Genomic DNA, 23,129 nt, shown 5'->3' with positions numbered 1-23,129 from the left:
ACAAAACGTGTATAAGACCTGTCTTGGAGTATGCTTGCCCAGTTTTCCACAATAGTCTGACATTGTATCTGTCAGATGACCTAGAGTCAGTCCAAAAGCGAGCATTAAAAATAATCCTGCCTCATCAAGAATATGAAAACCCTATGCAGTTTACTCATTTGCAACGCCTTAGCGAAAGGAGAAACGATATAACAACAGCGTTGTTTCAGAAGATAGTAGCAGATTCCTCGCATAAGCTTCATGACCTTTTGCCTCCTCGTTTAGAACGTTCAACTATGGAACTTAGGACTCAATCTTCATTTAATACTAACTTTAATACCAAACGTTTTAGAAATAGTTTTATAACTTATAACTCATTGAAGATGTAATTTAGTTAATTTATTTATGTATGTATTATATGTAATCTTAAACGTATTTCAGCAATATGGCTGCCAGTTTTAAGAAATAGATCATCTATCTATCTATCTATCTATTGTATTGACAATTAATGGTACTTTTCTCAATTTGGTGAAATAATTCATTTCAACAAATTCTAATATGGGTTTTTGTCATAGAAAATGGCCAATAATTTTTACGAGTTCTATTCTTAAAGACCTGCTTGTTAGCACAGCCGTAATGCTACGCTATATTGGATTTTTGTTTATTCACTGGAAAAGGAATTACTGAACGGCAGTGAAGTTCTTTGATATTTCGTTAAACAACTTTACAGTACAACTTTTCAAAATTTCAGATTTATCTTTTCTAACCTATACATTTAATAGTCACAATTTGTATAAATGAGTTATATCAATGATATCGTAATGGATGCTTTATAATTTCCATTGTGACAAGATGTGTATTTCACATTATTGGAAATACTCTGTAATCCTTTAATACTAAATCAAAGGTTCTATGAAAGAAAAACTATTAAATTCTTGTCTAGCATCTAGGGATAAGTGACTTATATACAGTCCTATGTAGGTATACAATTCTAAGTAAGATCTTGCTATACACTCTTAAAAGCACTCCGCGAGCATTAAAACTACACTGAATATTGAAAAATGTCATTTTTCATTCCATTTGAAACATGAAATAAAGAAAATCGAGCTCTCCCATACATTAAGTAGCTCAAATTTATTAAGTATATTGTTATGAAAGTTGTCCTTGTGTGACATATAGCAATATGAGTATTTGGTATTGTTGGAAATACACTTGTGATAGCGTCAATATTAGAAAAAAGATTCTTTATAAAAAGAACTATGACTTTCTTTTCTTGCGTCTTGCAATATGTGACGTGCTGCCATTGTTATGTATATTTCTTTAGCAGTTCAAAAGCGTCACAGTTTTCTTTAACTGCGTTGATATAAATCACATTTATTTTTTGTTTACAACAAGTGGAGTCTCATATGATGTTTATCATTTCGTTTCTACGTCATCGTGCGTTCGTCAATCCATTGAAACTTTTCTTTAGTCGACGAAAGGTAAAAATTGTTTATGGTTTAGCGTACATCTTTGGTTTGTTACGACAATTTGAATGAAATTTCATGAGCGAATTGTGTATCTTCGAGTCATTATTACATTTATGAATCGTTTGCTTATTTTATTTGTTTTTACATTTTCATTATAATGTTTTCTTTCACTTAGCTACTCCAGAATTGCTCGAGCATTGTTCAAAAAAAAAGGAAAGCCCTGAGAGCCTACTTCAACACAACACATTCTTACTCATTTACAATTCTTCACCAGTTCCAATCTTCGAAGATGTACACAGAGTTTAAAAAAATTTTCGTTTGTGCAATAACTGTTTTCTGTTTTTTAGTAGGTCATATATATTTTATGACAGGTTTTGTGTATTTTTATTTGACGCCAGTGAAAAACGTAAAAATTATATACGTTGCTCCTTTTTCTTAAAATTCTTTGTTCGTACAAAGTCAATCCCCAAATCCATGAAATACTTGACAGAAAGACGTTGTATTTTTGGAAGTGCTATACAAAGAGACAAATTTGAGCAAGGTCAAATAACAAAGCACTACCCTTTCAATCACTTGCATGTTCTTGTTTTAGTGGTTTTATGTGTTTGAATTACATAATGTTTTTAAAGAGGTCTTTTATGTAGTTCAATATACAGACTCAAGAAGACTTCTTACGCTTGTTTTAACAAAATATTCTTAACACGATAGGTATAATCTGCAACTAGCTAAACTATCATAATTCAGTGTTAGCTGCATAAAAGTTGTCTTTTTTATTATTTTCTAGTTTTTTTACGTGTGGAACTGCACGCGTTCTTTTAAAAATTCAAGTGAAAATTATAGATAGACAGAAAGATGAAAATTTAATTGCATTTCATTTACATCTAACTTTCACAAACTAAAACTATTTATCTAAAGCTATAACTAGCTTATACACTTCTTTCGACAGCGTTACAATACCATCTTTTTTTGACAATGTTTCAATTTATTGTTGCTGTTCAGTTGCATGTTCATTGGTTATCTATTAGCAAATATCATTGTAATATGCAGGAACCGAAGGACTTTTGATTAAACCTCACGAGGATAAAGGGAACATTTAATCACTAATATCTCTGAAGGCATGCGTTTGATTTGTAATAGCATGTTTGGAGAGAGTATAAATGATGAGATGCTCTTCCGTTGACAATAATTTTACTGAATTTTGAGTTCACTGATTTGAATATTGGCAACCATTGATGGTGTTCAAAACAATATATTGTTCAAAGTAAGTTCTCAAATTATATAAAAACAAACAGTTTCTAGGTTTTGAGTGAAGATGCACTTATTAAATACAGTGTCTCATCGTGCACAAGCTATGTTTAATGAGGACGTTCTTAAAACGAAATACATTCAAAACTAATTTAACTTGTGGTGTTTTATTGGACAAGAAGCAGCAATTAGTTTGGTCTATTAATAAGAACTTTATTGGGAAAAATTGTTCATTAATCATTTCAAGATATGGTGGATTGGCGATGACACACTGAATATACTTTGGGAAAGCTAAAGATTGTTGGTGTACAATAAAGCTGCTGCACACAGAAAAATGATATTTTTGCAATAATTGAATTTTGTGGCTCCAATTTCATTAAGCAAACATAGCTATAACTCTTTACTTAAAACTTAAAAGGTTTTTTTTATATACACTTCAAGAATCTGAAATTTAATCTACAATAGTCATTCCAAATTTGGCTGGCAAACTAATGATGAATTTCTATACATACCTAATGCAATTTCTTTGATTAAAGGAAGGTTTCAGTTACAATCACATAACAACAAAAATTAAATTCTATTCACACTCTAAAAGAACATTTCTTTAAACAAATCATTATATTTAAGATAAATATATCCTTTAACGACCGATAAAGAAACATGCGTAAGTAATTAACAAGCAAACATGTAGTTTTCTGGATTGATTCAAATTTGTCTTTTTGTGCACCATTTGTTCAAAAGAACAACACTTGTCTGTCAAATATTCCATAGATTATTGGATTGACAACGTGCGACCCCAGAATACCAAGAACAGAACCAACATTTACATTAACTATGCAACATTCTTTAGTACATATCTAATACAAAAAAAACTGTAAACAAATAAACACAACAAACTGCAAAACGAAAAAATGTCATCGTACAGAGAAACAAAGTTTTAACATTCCATCTGCATCTGTAAAGGCTTGAGCTGGTGGAGGATTGTATATGAGACTGTTTTGCATTGGAAAAATCTCTAAGTGCTTTTCTTTGTTAGATCAATGCTTGAGCAATTATGGAGTAAGTTATAGTCATGAAGATTATTTGGAAAATGAAGAAACATGAATAAAACGCAAGCAATTTGTAAATGTAATAACGATCTTGAGGATTCACAATGCACTTTTGAAATGTTTTTCCAACTGTCGCAACCAAACCAATGATGTATACTGAGCCACAAACGATTTTTGTTTTTTGTCGACTGAAGGAAGGTTTTGAAGGATGAACTATGGCACGATAACGTAGAACTGAAATTATCAACATCATAGATATTCCACTTATTTTAAAAAAATATTTATGCCGTCTATTGAGCAGTCCAACTGAAATGAGTTAATTTTTAAATTGGCATGCAAGGTTCCAGAAAAAGATAAGTTTATGAATAGAAATGCGTCACATATCGTGATATGTAAAACGAGGAAATAGTAGTTCTTCTTTAACAGAATCTTTTGCTTTAATATTGTAACGACTACAAGAGTATTTCCAAAAATACCAAATATGCATATTGTAAAACCCAATACAGAGAAAGTTCCCATAACAATATGTGATGGATATGATTGACTTACTGTATGTTTTGAAAGGGTCTGTATATTTCTGTATTTCACTTTGCAAATACCCAAAAGAATTTGATTTTTTCGTTCCTCAGTAAGTGAAATACTCAACAAATGTGTTATATAACTTGTTCTGCCTTCTTTGTTGGCTATGCTGACCAATTACAATTCATGAAAGTTCATAATGTTTAATTACATAAGCAAACGTCAACAAAACTTAATGCTTTTTATAATATTTAATTATAAAACATTATTACAGTTAAATAAAAGTAAACCCAAACAACGTCTCATCACAGCTGCAAATGTGAATAGGCACGTTCAATAAGACAAAGCGTATTCAAAAGTGTCCAATTTTACCATATTTTATTTGACGAAAAGCCATATTGAACAGTAAATTTTCAATATTTTAGGCAAAATCATTACATTAAATTGCATAAAATATCAATAACCTCAATGATCAAATGCTTGTCAATATTTAAGGTCATGGAAACAAGCATAACTGACGGAAACAAAAAATGAAGTTTTTACGATAATTTCTAGCTTTTTCATTTTTTCTATATTTCACTTTCCAAATGCCATGAAAAACAGTTCATTAGTTTTTAAGTTGTTCAAGTAAATTGTTTTAAAATATAGCAGTAGAAGTTTACGCATCTGCTCTTTCTCATTAGTTCTAACTTATTGTTTTAAACACTCCAAATACACTGGCTCATGTTTCACTATCCTAGACACCACCAACACTCAATTTTCTCGAAAACTTAATGAAGCCTTACACATCCGCCAAAAAAACCGATCTTAACAAACAAATTAAACATTTTAACACCATTTTCTAGTTATAAGTATTCTAACCTGTCTCTATCACACTCATATCTACCCTTTTCTACCCTTACGTCAATCCTTATGCTTATCTTTTTTCGACATTATTGTTAACCTCTTTTATATTTTATACAAGATATTTTAAATAGTGGTCATTTTATAGGAGACAAGCATTGTTTCCAAAAGTGGAAAAGGACACAAATTTATTTTAATTTGCTTTTTTCTGAATGCGAAGCCATTTTAGGTTCTATTTATTAATAACTTACCTATATCTTTCTATCTTTAAATTTCTCTCTCGAATCTTTAAAAGAATATGCACCAACACTTCCAACATTCCACAGAAGAAAAGATTGAAAAATAGTATCATAATGAAGAAAACTTTTATTATTTACTAGAAAAATAATGACGAGTGTCATTATTTATTTGGGTTCTAGTGTGCACGTATATGTTGCTTAAGATACTTTGCAGATAACTTTGAGTTATTTTGGTTAGTTTCCGTGTTGTGTTATGGAAAGCAATTAAATTTTTAAAGTACGCTTCAGAGGTCTTCCTTCTTCTTAATACTATTATTAAATTTGTAAATGGCTTAATTCTTGTTTCAACACATTAAATTTTTAAACATCTCCACTACTAGATTAGAACAGGAAATATGCAAGTGATTTAAAATATTTTGCTACCTGCATTTGCTAAAATCTTCTTGTACAACACTTCCAAAAGTACAGCACTTGTCTGTCAAATATTCCATAGATTAATGGATTGACAGCGTGCGACCCCAGAATTTTAAGACAACTACTAACAAATAAATGTGTCATGTTAGTTTCTGCATTATAGTACCACTGCAACCGAGCTGTTATAAAATAACTCTGACCAACTGAAAAACAAAGAACCGTTAAAGCACAAACAAAAAATGTTTTCAAACTTCGAATATATCTTCGGAGACTTGAGCTGGTAGAGGATTGTACATGAGAATGTTTCGGATTGGAGAGTGTTCGTAGTGCTTTTCTTTGTTTCATCAATGCTCGAGCGATTATGCTGTAAGTCACAATCATGAAGATTATTGGTAATATATAGAAACATGAATAATACGCAAACATTTTGTAAATGAAAAAACGATCTTCAGTATCTACAGGGCACTCTTGAAATGTTATTCCAACTGTCGCAACAAAACCAATGATGTACACTAAGCCACAAGCAATTTTTATCTTTCGTCGACTGAAGGAAAGTTTCAATGGATGAACTATCGCACGATATCGTAGAACTGAAATTATCAACATCATAGATACTCCACTTATTTGAAAAAAAAAATTTATGCCTTCCATCAAACAGTCCAACCGAAATGAGTCAATTTTTAAATTGGAAAGCAAGATTATAAAAAAAGGTAAGTTTATCAATACAAATGCGTCACATATCGCGAGATGCAAGACGAGAAAGTAGTAGTTCTTTTTTAATAGAATCTTTTGTTTTATTATTGTAACGATCACAAGAGTATTTCCAAAAATACCAAATATGCATATTGCAATTCTCAACATAAAGAAAATTCCCATAACAATATATGATGAATATGATTGACTTACTATAAGATTTGGAATGGTCTGTATATTTCAGTATTTCACTTTGCAAATACCAAAAAGAATTTGTTTTTTTCGTTGCTCAGTAAGTGAAATACTCAAGAAATGTGTTATATAACTTGTTCTGCCTTCTTTGTTGGCTATGCTGACCAATTACAATTCATGAAAGTTCATAATGTTTAATTACATAACCAAACATCAACAAAACTTAATGCTTTTTATAATATTTAATTTTAAAATATTATTACAGTTAAATAAAAGTAAACACACTTAACGTCTCATCACAGATGCAAATGTGAATAAGCACGTTCCCTAAGACAAAGCGCATTCAGAAGTATCCAATTTTACCATATTTTATCCGACGAAAAGCCATATTGAACAGTAAATTTTCAATATTTTAGGCAAAATCATTACATTAAATTCCATAAAATCTCAATAACCTCAATGATCAAATGCTTGTCAATATTTAAGGTCGTGAAAACAAGCATAACTGACGGAAACAAAAAATGAAGTTTTTACGATAATTTCTAGCTTTTTCATTTTTTCTATATTTCACTTTCCAAATGCCATGAAAAACGGTTCATTAGTTTTTAAGTTGTTCATGTAAATTGTTTTAAAATATAGCAGTAGAAGTTTACGCATCTGCTCTTTCTCATTAGTTCTAACTTATTGTTTTAAACACTCCAAATACACTGGCTCATGTTTCACTATCCTAGACACCGCCAACACTCAATTTTCTCAAAAAATTAATGAAGCCTTACACATCCGCCAAAAAAACCGATCTTAACAAACAAATTAAACATTTTAACACCATTTTGAAATGTCCCTCTAACTGCCGCAACCAAACCAATGATGTAAACTAAGCCACAAGCGATTTTTATCTTTCTTCGACTGAAGGAAATTTCAATGGATGAACTATCGCACGATATCGTAGAACTGAAATTATCAACATAATACATACTCCACTTATTGGAAAGAAAAAACGTAAGCTGTCATTTGAGCAAGCCAACCAAAATGAGTTAATTTTTAAATTGATAAGCAAGGATAAAATTGTAGTTTGTATAGCTAAAAAAAAATTTGTATGCTATATTTGGTAGATGTAGACCGAGAAAAACAGAAATGGACTCATGAGGATGTAAGAATGCTCTTTAACAAGAAGTATAGTAAGTTAATTTTTTATTTATTCTTGTACGCAGGTCTTCACCATTGAGAGTGACGTGACCATACAGGTGTAATTTTAACCACCACAGGCCTGGATAAAGTATTTCACTCTATGGCTGCAAGTTTAAAAAAAATATTTTTTGAATAAATTTTTCATTAAATACTTTTCAAAACAGTATAATGTTGTTAATAACAGTTATTGTTAACTGTTATTGTTAACTGTTAACTGGTATTGTTAAGTTATGTACAAAGGTTGCCTGTATATTCCTGAATGGTAGTGTTTACCTTACAGTGATAGTTTAATTTTACCTTTTGATACACCTGCATAAAGAAATCTTCTCTGTTGTTTAATAAAAAGTATATGGAAGATACAAAATTTTTTCCTGTGAGTAATTTTGTAAAAATTATCCTTTTTACAGTCATGTTGTTAAGTCATTATGTTTGTTAGTTCTTGTCAGTGAGCATTTTTCTTAAAGGTGAAGCAAAAGGTGTGACTGGTTCTCGCGTTCCATATCTTTCTGGTGGTTTTCATGTTGAAGGACTACCAGATAACATTCGCCTAAAGAAGCCACGACAATATGGCTCAAAGTAAATACAGAAAATCATGGACTGCCAGGACAGTATTCCTTCATTCTTGAAACGTCAGAAGGTGCACCTTTGCAAGATTTTGGTGAAGACTGCAAGGAATTGCTTAGTAATGTATTCGGAAATGTGACTTTAAAGTATCAAAAGAAGATGTGGAGGTATTGGATATTAATGAGACACATAGCATTTCTGAAATCAAAGAAATAATATCAACACACTGAAAAGCGTTATGTCCAGAAGCGTTGACAGAGTTAAAAAAAAATTGAATGCATATGTGTCTCAGTCAAATCATTTCGTTTTGCCTGTGTACTGTGATGATGAGGAAAGTCAGTTCTGGCTTTTTTCATTTACGGGATCTCTACAAGCTTTGCACCAGATAAGCGCAAAAGGTAAATTGACAGGATTTTGGCTAAATCATGAGTCAGGCAATACCTTCCATCTTATTAAATAAAAGGAAACAATCTTTGGAAAAAATATTATTAAGGACAATGGCAATGTAATTTTTGAGACTCATAGGTTTATTGATTATATTGGGTATAATATGTGCATTGTAATCAACTCAGTTTTCAGTTTTAGTTGGATTGTAAATAAGTCAGGTTTAGTTGGATTGAACATGTTATTTTAAAAGGTAATATTCTACTATTCACATATAAGCCATGCAGAATGTCTAATTTTATAATTAAAATTTCGAAGATTAAAGCCCAAAAGTGGTACATTATATAGAAAAATAATTTTTTTTGAGGTGCGGGGGTTCTACCTTTCACCTACACAAAGACATGCACAATTCACTGGATGAGCAAATAAGATATCATATTTGTAAAAATAACTGTAATAATTGAGATACTTATGCATTAGTAAAAAATATTTATGATTGTGCAATATGTTTTAAACGTCTTGCTTTTCACAATGCATTGCAACCAGAAGAAATAGCTTTGGACAATTTCTCTTGCTTTCGTAATGCACATGTTTCTTTTATTGCAGGGAGAGTAGTTACTTTATGTAGCAAGATGCCAAAGTCTAAGCAGTCTTGCTCACTTACGTTGTTGTCAATACTTCCACATAAAGCTTTGACTTCATTAAGATTCAAAAATACTGGCACCCAAACTTTTTTCTTTTCTTTCTTTTTCACAACAATAATGTTTTCAACTCCAAGACCTCTATGAGCAAATCCACAAGAATGCAACAACTCTATGCCTTCCCATATCTTAATTAATAAAGATATCCAATCGGCAAAAGTGATTCCATGAGTGTAGCACAATCCTTCCAAGGACATATACACTCCAGCTCCTACATGACTATAAAATTTTGTTATTAAAATGAATGGCTTCTCATCTCACAAATACCAATTAAGATTGGAAAACATGGATGAGATGGTAAGCTAAGAATAGTTCTTGCTTCCTGTATGACATCAAACTCAGATTTCCTCAATGCAACTGCCACTCCTCTAAACCAACATAACTCCATGCTATCAAAATTACCATTTGGGAATGAATATGTAGGCTTCTTTGATGAGGAACGTAGCAATTCCGACCGATTGATACTCATGCAATCAGGTAATCCACATAGCATTTTATTCTCAGTTGAGCAATCTATGAAATGAGACAAGAAAATAAAATTTGCTCCATGTCCAAGGTAGTTCTTCTCAAGATGGAAAATAACCCTCCCCACCAAAAAGGTTCTCAATATTATATACAATTAACAGCAAAAAATTAACATCAAAAATCAAGCCCTTCCTCAACTTATTCTTATCGTGTGCCTTTGAAATTTATGTTAATTAGGGACTGCGCTAGCTATTTTAAACCATACCATTTTCCGTATGACATTGGTTAACACATTCAATGGCATCGATGTGGCTAATGCCAGAATAAAAGTAGACATGATTGCTATGAATTTGCTTCACCGTAGGAAAACACTTTCGTACAATGAACCCACATTCTCGAACAGATATACTCTTTTATTTATTTCTCAACACTTTTAGATCATCTGAGCATTTTACGCGACATAAGGAATCTTGATGAAACAGAGTTGACAACCTATAATAAAGTCATATATAACGATTAAAGACACAAGCGACTGCGTTCACGGATTACCGGTTGATAAAAACACCACAAGTGGAGGCATTCTCACCAATTTGCACGAGCTTCTCGAAAGTGAGACGGTTTATGTTTTCTTCTTGATACATCTTTTTTCGGCATTGCTTCAAATCAAATGACATAAATGGGCTGTAATATGGACGGGCAGTACAGTACATAAGAGTATGCAACATATGTAATATCCATTGTTTATTTATAAAATAAAAACAATAGTACCCGCTCGGTGATTGGTCTATAACCGTGTTTGCATTAGCCTGTGCAAACCGATTTCAACTCAACCAATCAATTGAATCTATTAACCAAAAAGAATTTGCATATCGATGTAAATTTGTCTCTTTTGAATTATTGTTTCGTATCATTGTATACAAGAGGTAAAAACTGTTTTTTGTGTTTGCACCATTGCACTGGCTTATGCAAACCTTGAAGTCGTTTGTGGGAACTCGAGCAGATGCAATCGTGCAACCCAAGACCTTCGGTCTCCTGCTTGCACTGATATACTCTCAAGTTTTTCCAAAGGTCTCATTGGTTTGCATAAGCCAAATTGTATTTCTCAGATGATATATGGGCATATGTGACGTAAAGATCTAATAAATGCCCTATATTAAAATAACACCTTATACATATTAAACTCCCCCCTCCTTGCCAGTGGCGGTGTCGCAGGGGGGGGGGGCCAGAGGGGCCAGGGCCCCCCTAGCTGTTGATTTTGGGGGGCGCTGAATTGAATACGAGCCATGAAGTTTTAAATATGGGCTGCAAAAAATTAAAAACGCATTTGAAACAGAACAGTTATTTTCACAGTTATATATTCAGTGAATGAAGTTAACTTTAGGGAATTATGGAAGAAAGGAAGTAGACGGACCAAAATGAAACCTTGTCAGGGGGTCGATTAAAGAATAAGATATTGACGAGCATTCTAGAATTAGATGTTTCGTTTGTGGCCACAACGCCTGCATGATTTGTCACGATGACTGTAGACAACATACATGCATGGGAGAAACTAGAACGCTAATTGGGGGGTGAATATTCTTATATTCAGCTTTGCCCTTCTGATTTCTATTGAATTTAACATCGCCAAGAAAAGAAATCAACAGCAAGGCAGAGCTGAATATATGAATATTTTCACCACCCTCCAGTTAGCATTCTAGTTTCGCCTATGCATACACGGCCAAACTGTCCTCTTAAGGGGCGCAACAAGGCCTAAAATGTGTAACTTTTTGCCTATCTTAATCAATGTTTTTTGCTTCCCTCACAGACAGTAATCGTTACTGGCATTGTATCTTATTATTAATCCGAGCGTAGTAATATATTTTTTAAAAATGACAGTAGTGCAGTCATCGGTAAATTGCTATCATAATGCATAGTCTAACATGAAGTAGCCTTTAATGATACCGCAGCATGTACTGCATTGTTGGTATTTACATTTTCATCGTTACACGACACATTTGTCATTTTCAGTAGTAAAGCAAGTTATTATACGGTAAAACTTTTTTAAATCACTTAAAGCTTCTTCGTAAATGTTCAAGATACATTTATCCGCAGTTATCGAATATGCATAACAGCATATATTTAATTGAAATTAAGATATTTTTTAAACAACAACATTTGAAGACCAATTAAATTAATGTCTCAAAGGCAAAACTCTCATTTTGAGCTTCCATTGCTGGCAATACAGATTTAATTCACAAAACAAACATTTCATTTGATAATTCCATTTGTGTTGGGAAATCTATTTTAATATTTTTAATGTACATCATGGATCATGGTGCAATGTTAAAGACTAACTGCAATGTCTAATTCTTTCAACACCACGAAGAGAAAAAAGTCGGGTGCTGAGTATCGAAGATTACAGAAAGCTAGACAAGAAGAATTTTCAAAACTTGGGGGAGTTTTGCTTGATTACTTTAAACCTATACAAAATTACCCACCATGCATTTTGTTACAAACAACAGAGGAGTTATAATTAAAACTCAGGGAAACGCCGAACATCAGTGAAGACCTGAAACAAGTGCATGCGCAAGAAAAATCTGAGTCGATAGATGTAAAAGATCAAGATGAGCATACTTTCAAATCAATCAAAAGCAACGATTCTGTTGGTGAATGCCCTGAATTTGACAGCTTTGTTATTTCAAATGAACGTAACGAAGGCGAAGGCATCTCAGAATCTGCTGAAAACGAATTGAATCGAAATATTTCTATTGATACGAAGGAAAACACGTTTGACCCTGGGACAGTTGTTGGTCTTAATCTTAGCATTAGCGAAAAAAGGCGTTTACTTAAAATGAATCCATGCCAACCATCCCAGTTTGTTTTGAAACAAAGAAGGATAGTACAAGGAGATCGCACTCGCTAATGCTCCCAGCAGGTTTTCTTCCATGATGATGGAACAAGACGAAAATGGATTTCCTACTCTCTAAGTGAAGACAGCTCGTTTTGCATACCGTGCATTCTGTTTACAGATTTAACGTCTAGGGGAGAAAATATTCGGTCAAATCTAGGAAATTCTGGAGCATGAAAAATGCAATTCTCATCTAAACGCAAAAGTTGCAGAAAGCTCTTTTCCTTCAAGAAAACTCAATATCGGATCAGTTTCATCACCAGGGGAAAATCGAGTCTGAAAGACGTAAAAAGGAAGTTGTTTTGAACAAAACAGTTTTGAAACGTGTGATAGATGTTATTATGTTTCTTGGAAGACAAGGGCTTTCCTTTAGGGGTCACTGTGAATCACTGACAAATTTCTATCTTAATACAGGAAACTTTTTGGAAACGCATAAATTATTGTCAGAGTACGATCAACCAATCAATGAGCATCTTGAGAAAGTTCGTGATCACCAAGTAAAGCAATAGACAAAGGATGGTGGTAAAACTTGTGTAAAAGTAATCAAAGACGTGGCTCATGGCTAACGTTTTTGAGCAATGATATTCAAAATAAGTTAATCAATATCATTGGTATAGGAAATATCTTCTGTAATTGTACAAAAAATACGCAACTGCAAAGCATGGGCATTGATTGCTGATACAACACCCGATATAACTCATACAGAGCAATTGAGTATATGCGTAAGGCTTGTTAATGAAACTGGCTAGTGTTCTGAACACGTTTTGTCATGCCAAAAAGCAATTGGAACAACTGCACATGACCTATACACTGCTATTACAACAATATTACGATTGCATGGAGTTTCATTTGAAAAGCTTGTTGCCCAAACGTATGACGGAGCATCCAGTATGAGCGGATGTTATAATGGTTTGCAGGCAATTGTAAGAGAAAATCGGAAACCACATCATCTATGTTCACTGCTATGCGCATACGCTAAATCTTGTCTTGTTCGATTCAGCTTGTGTTGCTATTGATGTCATTACTCTTTTTGACTCTCTCGAAAAACGGCACGTTCTCTTTAATAATTCTCGTAAAGTACACGAATTGTTTCAATTGGTTCAAAAGAATGAAAACCTCAAAATTTTTCCATTTAAACGTCTTAATACAGTTCGATGGAATGCAAGAGAATTTTGTCTAAACGTATTTCGTTTGAGGTTCGAGTGCATCATGCGAGTGCTCCAAAAAGTGGCTGAGGAAAGATCGTTCACTGAAAGTCAGCGAGCAACAGCAATGGATTGCAAGTAGCTTTTCAGACAAAGCAATTTATTGCGACTGCCTGTCTTTTCCAAGAAATTTTTGGAATTACTGGACCTTTAAGTCGATATCTACTGAGCGTAAATGCTGACTTTGGGAAAGCAATGGATATGGTTGATAGCTCAATTTCTATTTCAAATTCAAATCATACGTAACAAACCAGAAAAAATCATTGAAATGTCCGGTTCTTTTGCGTTAGATGTCGAATGGAGGTCTACACGACCTCGTCGTCGACGACCAATGGACGGAGAACAAGCCAGAGATGATTTGGCAGATTCACCAAAAGCACAATGGAGGCGAGACACATTTTATAAAATGCTAGATTTCATTCAATTTTCAATGAAGAATCGTTTTGAAAAGAATCGACCACTAATGAAATCATTTGCTTTATTCGCACCTAATCAATTTGACGAGCTCTCGAGCAAGTACAAGACACCTCACGATCTTCAATCTGCAGTGAAAGCCTTTTGTGATGTGTATAAGATAGATTCCCAAAGATGCGCTACTGAACAGTTAAGCTTTGCAGAAACATTTAAAAAATTTCACTGTTCTCAGTTTACAACTCAAAGTGACCATGATCATAATGAGCAGAACTTTGAAACTATTAATGATGGTGATGGTGATGATGATGATGAAAATCATTCTGATACTGACATAAGTAAGCATTCGAATAATGCGTCAATTACCGAGAAGGCTAAAACCCCGTCATTCTTAGATGCCTTGAAGCTGCTTTTTTTCCAAAGTACCATTTAGTCGACGCATATCCATCATTATGCAAAGTTTATTCAATTGCAGTGGCCATACCCATTAGCTCAGCAACTGCTGAACGTTCTTTTTCTTCGCTGAAGAGAGTAAAAACGAGTATTCAATCTACGATGGTACAGGAACGCCTGCAATCATTGCTTTTAATGGAAGTTGAAAGGGAAACTCTCCTTTCTATCGACAAAGATAGAATCATAACTTTACTTGGGAAAACCTCCCAACGCTTGCAAAGGCATTAATATGAATATATTTTTCTATTAAAAGCAAATAACGTAACAGACATATAATTGCTTGATGATACTTGGTTTTTAAGTTACTTTCCTTTTTATGAAGATTCATGTATGTCTTTTATAAAATAAAAATAACTAAAATACTTGAAAATAGCTATAAGAAAAGGTGAAAGGGGCGCAAAATTTGTGTTGGCCACCGCAGTAAAAACTATGCCACCACGCCACTGCTCCTTTCAGCGCCACTTACTAATAAAGCCCCGTCCTCAATAGACACCCACCACCTTAACAACATTACCATTATGATATATTAACTATAGTGGGATCACAATTTGGCTTATAAGAAGTTTAGTTTGTCTTAGTTTTGTTTTATTTGTTCACACAAACAACTAATATACACGTCTCTCTTTTCATTTCGCTGCACCACAACATCTAGAATTGATTAAACGCCCTGGCCGTTGATAATTTCATTTACGGTACCAACGAACACTCAAAGTAAAGCAACACATATCATAAATGAATTCCACTTTTAACATTTCGAAATTTCGAATTCCGCTGCGTCGACATTTTCACTTTACGGTGCTTTTTGTGAAATAAACAGCACCGCATAATCCAATATCATCGAGCGTATGTGATTGTTACACAGAAGTATGCAGTAGCCAATAGCAAAGTTTTGTTACAGCAAATAATTGACAGTTGCGGCTTTAAATTTTTTTAACAAATTAAGTTTTAAATAAAATATTGATTTTTTTTAGTTAGTTCATGGACCCTTGTAGCATAGACCTTATTAGTAGCAGAGTATGTAGCATCTTATAATAAAAAAAATCCCAAAAAACCGATCACGTTCTTTTCTTAACAACAGAATGTTACTTCAGAATGTGATTGTAGGGAGGGTTGGTATTGCGTAGAAAATATTTGAAGCTCACGGCAAGAATGCGTGACACGTAATACGTGCAATGATTACGGTAGGCGTGCAACATGACAAGAGTATTCGATCTGTAAAATGGCTTACGTGTTCTGTGAAATGGCAACAGTGCTCAGTAACGTAGATTAATAATTTTGAGTTTTATATTATTTCAATCCAAACACGTATTCGGTTTCATTTCTCATTTACCTCTTACAGCGGCAGTGCCATCAAGGGTGCCGAACCAGACAGCACTCTCTCGTCAGCATCGTTTCGTTAGCTTGAACATCGGTAAAGTTAGTCATCTGTTTGGAGTTAATCTCGAGCAAAATATGAAACATGGGAAGGCTTATAACGATAAAAAACAAATTGGATGATTTAGACGGACAAATCATGAAATTCGGGGTTTTCAAAAACTCGCCCCAGACCCCGTTGATCAACTGACCGAGCTTTGGATACGTGTCGTCTATTTTATAGATGATATGAATGCTCACAATTTAAGATGAATTGGGTTGGGCAGACAGAGCTAATTGGTTGGGATATATGTCAAATATAAACTCTTACATGTAAGACATTGATAAATGACAAAGAACATAGTTCTCTCACAATTCAACGACAGGTCAAAACTTCCGGTGTTGTACAGAAGAAGAGAAAATGACTCTGCACTAACATGACGTCACAAAACCAAATGTTTGCGTGATATCAGTTATTATACTAAATACGTGAACAACTAAATTACATAATAAGTACATAAAAAGTAGCTATTACTTTACGAATAATAGCTATGTCGTCTGTTCAATGTCACTGTTCACTTCAGAGAGCTCTTCGATGTTTTCATCTTCAGTATCGGATTCCTCATACGTTGAGTTTTCAGATTCATTGGGAATGTTGACATCATTGGTTAAGTTGACAATCTCAGCATGGAGAAGAAAAGTTTCTCCAAGAGGAAGTTCAAAACTTTTCTTCAAGCTGAACAACTCCTTCCGCAATTTGGTTTTAAATCTCATCAGTTCATGCTTTGAACCAAGCATGAATTCATCGCTGCTCAAATCACCAAGATCAGCAAGTGCTTTATCAATTTTTGAGCTAAGATTGGTGTAATACAATAGAAGCCTTTTTCTTTCCAAGTTTAAAAGTTTCTCTTCCTCGTCACATCGTTTAGAATTAAGTACATTTCAATAGCCTTCCTCTTTGTGTATACTGGGACCGAGGCTTCCCCTAGAATGTCATCCTCACCAGACTCAAATCCCTCATAAAAGGTCTGATGTAGGATCTTTCGTTTTGTCAAATGTCAGACGATCAGGTAAACGGATTATAAAATCACGAAGAGAATCAATGGCAGCATTGTGTTTCTCAATTGTTAATTGCATCTTGTTCGTGATCTTGGTGATTTGCCTGGACAAGCGAGTGGCAATTTTCTGACCATCTAAACGAGTAAAAAGAATACAAAATTAACATTTACAAGAACAACGAAAGACAGATATGCTTAGCTTACAGGTATGGGAAATTTACAGTGCATTACAGTACCTGCATACTTCTTTCTCAATGTTATTAAGAAATGCCTTTCTATGGAAAGTCCATGTAAAGCTCCGATAGTATCTTTTCGTTTTCTTTGTATGACTAGCAATGCAACGACGTCAAAATTAGGATGACCAGGTTTCCATCTTTCTTTTACAGAATGCTTTCGTTCAATATCTTTTAAAATCTTTCGAATATTTCTTTGACACATTTATACATACTGGTATAGTTTTTTCGACATCTGATGAATTGAGTAATCTTCAGGGATTATCTCCTGGTTTTCTTCAAAACATCCGAATGATGCAACACTAAGAATATAAATAATTCACCAATTAGGCTCAAAAGAAATATTAAAACGTCTATAGGCATGTATTATAGAGAAACAGCCAGTTTAGTACATTAAAACCTACCTAAGTTGTTTAAAATGCAGTAGCTTTTGAACGTACGTCACTTTCCAGTTCTCCGTGGTATCTTTATGTTGTGTATTTAAAAAGTATGTCTTTAAATCCTCCAGACTGAATTGTTAAGAATGAAACTTTTTCCCATGAATAACATTATATACCTGGGTTGACTCTTGACATAATTTCCTTCTCTCTGGCCTCCCACTGACAAACAATTTCAGGATCGTACGTCACTAACAAACAAAATAAATATGTATGTAACTATATATGCTACAGCTTTTGTATTTTCCCATACTATAAAAAATCTCGTTTTTTAGTGGAGTATTTCGTAAAAACGAGTATGCTATTTTGAAGTACAATCAATACTAATAAATCTTTATCTTTTAAATTCGATGAAGAAGCCTTTATTAAGTTACGACATATTTTCCTTAGATGCAAATTGAATTGAGAGTTTGGTTAGACAAAAACAAATCTTAAATACTTTTCGGCCACAGAAAACATAAGAAATTTCTAACCTACCAGAACTAGTTCCCAGGTAGTTCTCTAAATAAATCTTTCATTTCTTGTTGCGTTTTAATTTTAAGTTGTAGACATTTTTAAGCTTCGACGTTAACGATTTTATATATTTTGTATATTTTAACAAATCGTATACAGAAAATTAAAATAATTAAGGCGCAACAAACAAATAAAAACATTTTCATTGTGTCAACGCATAGTTACACATAAAGCAATGACAATATTCAAGCACCTGCATTGCTAAAATTTCTTCGAGATACGTGAAAAAGCGAGTCTGTCAAAAGATTACTCTTCTACTGGCAGACATCTCCTTAGTAATTGCTGAGAACCCACGAAGGTAAGACCAGAGCCTTTCAATAGCCTCACCATCTGTAAGACCAAACCATCGAGCCTTCTAGGACAGAATTTGACCTGTTTTTTTGAAGACATTAAAAAATAATATTTTACATACGGGGGCTTTTTATCAAGGAAGAAACCAGAGCAGAAAAGATTGTCTTTCTTCAATTGCTACATCATTACCCAGGGATGTATTTTTCTGGAGGGAGGGGGTGCTGTAGTTTGGATAAGATTCTAGTGGCTGCTTGTTGCCGTAACATGCAAGACATTTTTCGTTAAATTTTGTTACTTATATACAATGATTGGAGATTTTTGAAATTGTGCTCCATAAACCCCAATTACGATCGCTTGATGGTTTGGTATACATAAATTTCTTAGGGAAACTGCCACTCCTCATCCATCTCCACTAATCAAGGTTGGAGGAGAGCACATTCCTCCACTATCCCTCCTCTTAATCCATCCCTGTCATTACCAGGTACAAAGCTTTATTCATTACCTCGCATGAAGCCTTGTGTCCATAACAATGAAATATCGGCACCGAAAAGGACACTTTTGACAAAATGTCATGCCTCTTGTTTGCCTAGAACGGTACCAATTTATTCAAAGTTTAGTTGGTGAATGAACTTGTCCCACATCATACATGCCAACATTAAAATACCTTTAAATGTGATGATAATACACATCCAATATCATACATTATTTTAAAATCAACACTAGGACTTTGGTCAACATCTTTTAAAATTCTTTGGATTAGGAACAGCGAATACGAAATTCTGAATATTAATAATAAGACACTAAATATTATTAAAGGGTAATAATAGATCTTGTTAGCACAGAATCGTTTTGTCCTTTGTCCCTTTATTTCAAAATTGACACAGGAAAAGAAATTATAACCCGACGTTTTGTTCTCCATACTCCTTCATCAAAGATCAAGAATATTGGCAATTACGTGCAAACCAAGGCTAAGACACTAACCTTTCCCCATATTTAGTGCTGAAAAATCGTCCAGGGTGTGAATGCTGACTGCAACAACTACCAAACACTCCTTTTTCATCAAAAAGTTGATTTTTCCTTTGGAGTGAAGTGCTTCTGTAACTTCTTCTGCTTTAAATATCTGACAACTCTAAAAGAAGTTGGAGCACATTATAGATTAGCGCATATATAACAACTGTTTTATTACTGTAAAAATAAACATGACAGTTTACACAATCAAGTCATAGACCATACATAAACATAATAAATTAGAGGAAAAGAAAAAAATTGGCTGTTTGTAATTTTGATTTTAAATCCACGTAGCTACTTACGTATGTATCAGGGCCCATGGACCTGTATGAAGCATAGACCCACTTTTCTCAGGGGCGAAGCCTGCCCAATCTTTTACTCTTACAATGAAAATTTGTCAGCAAAATTGTTAATAATTTCTTTAGAAAATCAAATCCATTCATTGTTTTTCCAGTGATTGAATACAAAAATATTTGCAATGTAAAAGTAAAAAAGTGCTGGCTTTGCCATTGCTTTTCATTGGACTACATATAAAGTTTGTTTTCAAACTATTCACTCCCCTCCCCCCTCCCCTTTACAGAATACTTTTGAATAGGCTTCAAAGTCCTTCATGATGCAATAATTACCTGTCCTACTTTGTTATTAGACTTGCTATAATGATCAACAAAATCATCTACTTCATCCTGATCAGCAAACTTAAGGCAGCCATGGTTTGGGACAGCAAAACTATTCCCTTCCAACTTTTTACGAGTTAGACCAAAGCGAGCATCCATGGAATGAATGGCCACACCTAACTCACCAGTCTAAAGCAAACAAAGCTCTTTAATAAAATGAAATGAATTTTATGGTAAACATGTAACACTTCATATTTTACAACAACTTTAAATGTTTTGATAATATATGTGACAAAAATATATAATTTAAAATAGTTCACAAAGCAAATAGTAGGAAAAAAGAAATCAAATACTGACTTGTGGGCAAAGAGGGCAATTTCTATAATCAATCAGGTCTTTCTTTACGAACTTTAATGATCTGACTTGGTGTTTGAAATATCTGACAAAAAATCAAATTCTTAAATGATATAATATATACAGTCAAACCTCCTGTATCAAATGACCCTGTACTAAGCAGATACTGTGTAAAATCCAAAATTTAGTCTCATATAGCTAATAATGATGAATGCATAATGATGTAACCTCAATGAAGCTGACACTTTCATTAAGCTGACACTTTCATTAAGCTGACACTGGTCTGTTGTCCCATGATGTGTACTTAAAACAGGTTAGACTGTACTACTCTACACATATAATCTAACTATTAGGTCTACAATAACTGTAAATAGACTTATGTTTTATAACACATAACATACCTGTATTCATCGAATGATCAATTGTTTAACATGTTATATATGTTTTTCACCTTAACATGAATAAAATGAACACCTAGTAAACTTGTTCATTTGTTTCAAAAATAAAATAAGGTTGAATACAAAGTCATAACAGCAAAGGAAACTTCATGAACAATTTGAATGTGCTCTTATCTTATTTAAGGCAAATCCGCATTATTTATGTTGTTTGTAAATAACAGTGATTCATTAAAACTACTTCCCATCTATTTCCACTATTTGATGGGTAGACTATCACATGGGTACACAATTCAGGTTTATGAGAAATACATACCAGTCTAGGTAGCATTTCAGGATATTCAACTTCAACAGTGCTGGAAAAATTTGTGCAAGGATACATGGCTCTTGAGCAAAAATTTTTCAGCAAAATCCATAAAGTCAAAGTGAAATGCAATTTTGGGTTTAGAAGATGAGCCTGGCCACAGCTGGAGTTTAATTAGTTTTTCAGCATCCTTAATACACTGACAGAATTCAACAATTTTTAAATGCTGCCGACCTAAATTTTGTATGAGATTAAAAATTGGATTATTTGATATACAAATAATTAACATAGAAATTATTGGCCTAAATGAAGCTAATACTTAACAGTATGACTAACATATACACATTTACATGTAGTCAAAGTCAAAATACTGTCAATGCTGCCATACTGTACTTTTCCATCCACACATATTATAGTATGTGATTCTGTTGAAGAGCAGTTAGCATGCTGACTGTCACGTAATATACCACCAAAAAGTAATGGAACAAACATTTCACAATCAGTCTAAAGAGTAGTTATTTAAGCATCAGAACATGTATACATTACATAAGACACCATGCACAGCATATAGCAGCATATCGTTCTTGGAAATGATTGATAGTTTTAACAAAATACTACAGATTAAGTTACTTTAGAGTTAAGACATGGTAGTAAGAAACTGCCAGCATTTGATGAATACTAGAGCTTAACAAGCCAAATTCCAAATGTAAAGAGCAAAAATATTTCATCTGAAGAATTGACTTTTGGAAATAATCACCTAGAATTGCCTTCCAATAGACGACTTAACTTGTTTATGTTTTGCTGGCAGGCAAATTTTATAGGGATTCATCTATGCCGCCAGAAAGAATTAAGATTACCTACCATACTTCAACCAAATGGAAAACATTCCTCGTTCGATGAAGGGATTCCGCACACTCAAAACAGTAGAACTGTCCGTGACTGCAATCACGACATCTAATTTCTGCTTTTTTTGCTGGTATCCCATCTTCTATGCATTTTACGCAGAGTTGTTCTGGTAACATGGCACAATTTTCGATGTACGACTTTACTAAATTATCTTGCAAACACTTCCAGGATTCGCTATCATTCACTCTCCTCCTTTCATATCGAGATCCAGTTCTACGTAAATTATTTGTACCTTCGTTAAGGTTTTCTTGAAAGCCTTCAAATGTATCGATCGCACGAAATGGAACAACAACATTAGGAGAGAGAGAAATATTTTTCCTACTAAGTTTCCCAGCGGCAGAGTATGTCTTCATAGTCAAAGAGTATGGTTTTACCCTGCGATTGCCGCTCCTAGATATTTGTATCGCATCCATTTTCTGGCATATACAACCACAAATACAACAACCATCAAAATGAGGGTATCTGCTGACCAAAAACGTGCCTACCTCAGACCTAACGACAACTGGACTAATCAAGTAGAAAAGACTCCTAGCTAGATATTGCGCATTGGTGACACATGACAAAAGTGGCGTTCTGTGTACTTACTATAATAATATATAACCATGCTCGTAAAAAGTTTTGTTAGAGAGACATTAATAGTTTAAATTTAAACAAGTGATAAGAAGGCTAACAGTGTTAAAGTGTTTAGAAAAATGTGGTAGAAATAAAGTATGCCAGTTTTTGGCATATATAACCATGGTCGTAAAAACGTTTTATTAGAGAG

The 23,129-nt window shown here is 33.6% G+C and overlaps 1 protein-coding gene across 2 annotated transcripts; it reads right to left on the bottom strand.

The window, feature by feature from the left end:
• Positions 1 to 16,711: 16,711 nt before the first annotated feature.
• On the bottom strand, positions 16,712 to 22,802 carry LOC124446466. Of its 2 annotated transcripts, XR_006948450.1 has the most exons (13): positions 22,322 to 22,802; positions 21,473 to 21,964; positions 21,163 to 21,212; positions 20,765 to 20,846; positions 20,420 to 20,596; positions 19,767 to 19,914; positions 19,450 to 19,564; positions 19,288 to 19,371; positions 18,101 to 18,172; positions 17,949 to 18,009; positions 17,760 to 17,846; positions 17,548 to 17,640; positions 16,712 to 17,446 (listed from the first exon to the last, which is right to left on the bottom strand). XR_006948450.1 is itself a non-coding variant. In XM_046997325.1 (6 exons), exons 1-6 carry the CDS (start codon positions 19,292 to 19,294, stop codon positions 17,374 to 17,376), a joined length of 393 nt encoding a protein of 130 aa, XP_046853281.1. In that variant the 5' UTR covers positions 19,295 to 19,441; the 3' UTR covers positions 16,712 to 17,373. The 2 variants fall into 2 exon arrangements, 1 of the variants encoding a protein (XP_046853281.1); XM_046997325.1 differs by lacking the exons at positions 19,450 to 19,564; positions 19,767 to 19,914; positions 20,420 to 20,596; ... (2 more) ...; positions 21,473 to 21,964; positions 22,322 to 22,802 and having other exon boundaries at positions 19,288 to 19,441.
• Between the last annotated feature and the right edge of the window lie 327 nt (positions 22,803 to 23,129).

Source organism: Xenia sp. Carnegie-2017, unplaced genomic scaffold (assembly GCF_021976095.1).
Source record: "Xenia sp. Carnegie-2017 unplaced genomic scaffold, XeniaSp_v1 HiC_scaffold_12, whole genome shotgun sequence".
Lineage (NCBI taxonomy): Eukaryota > Metazoa > Cnidaria > Anthozoa > Malacalcyonacea > Xeniidae > Xenia > Xenia sp. Carnegie-2017.
Note: the sequence above shows the minus strand (reverse complement) of the source record. Positions and strands in the feature narration are given on the sequence as shown.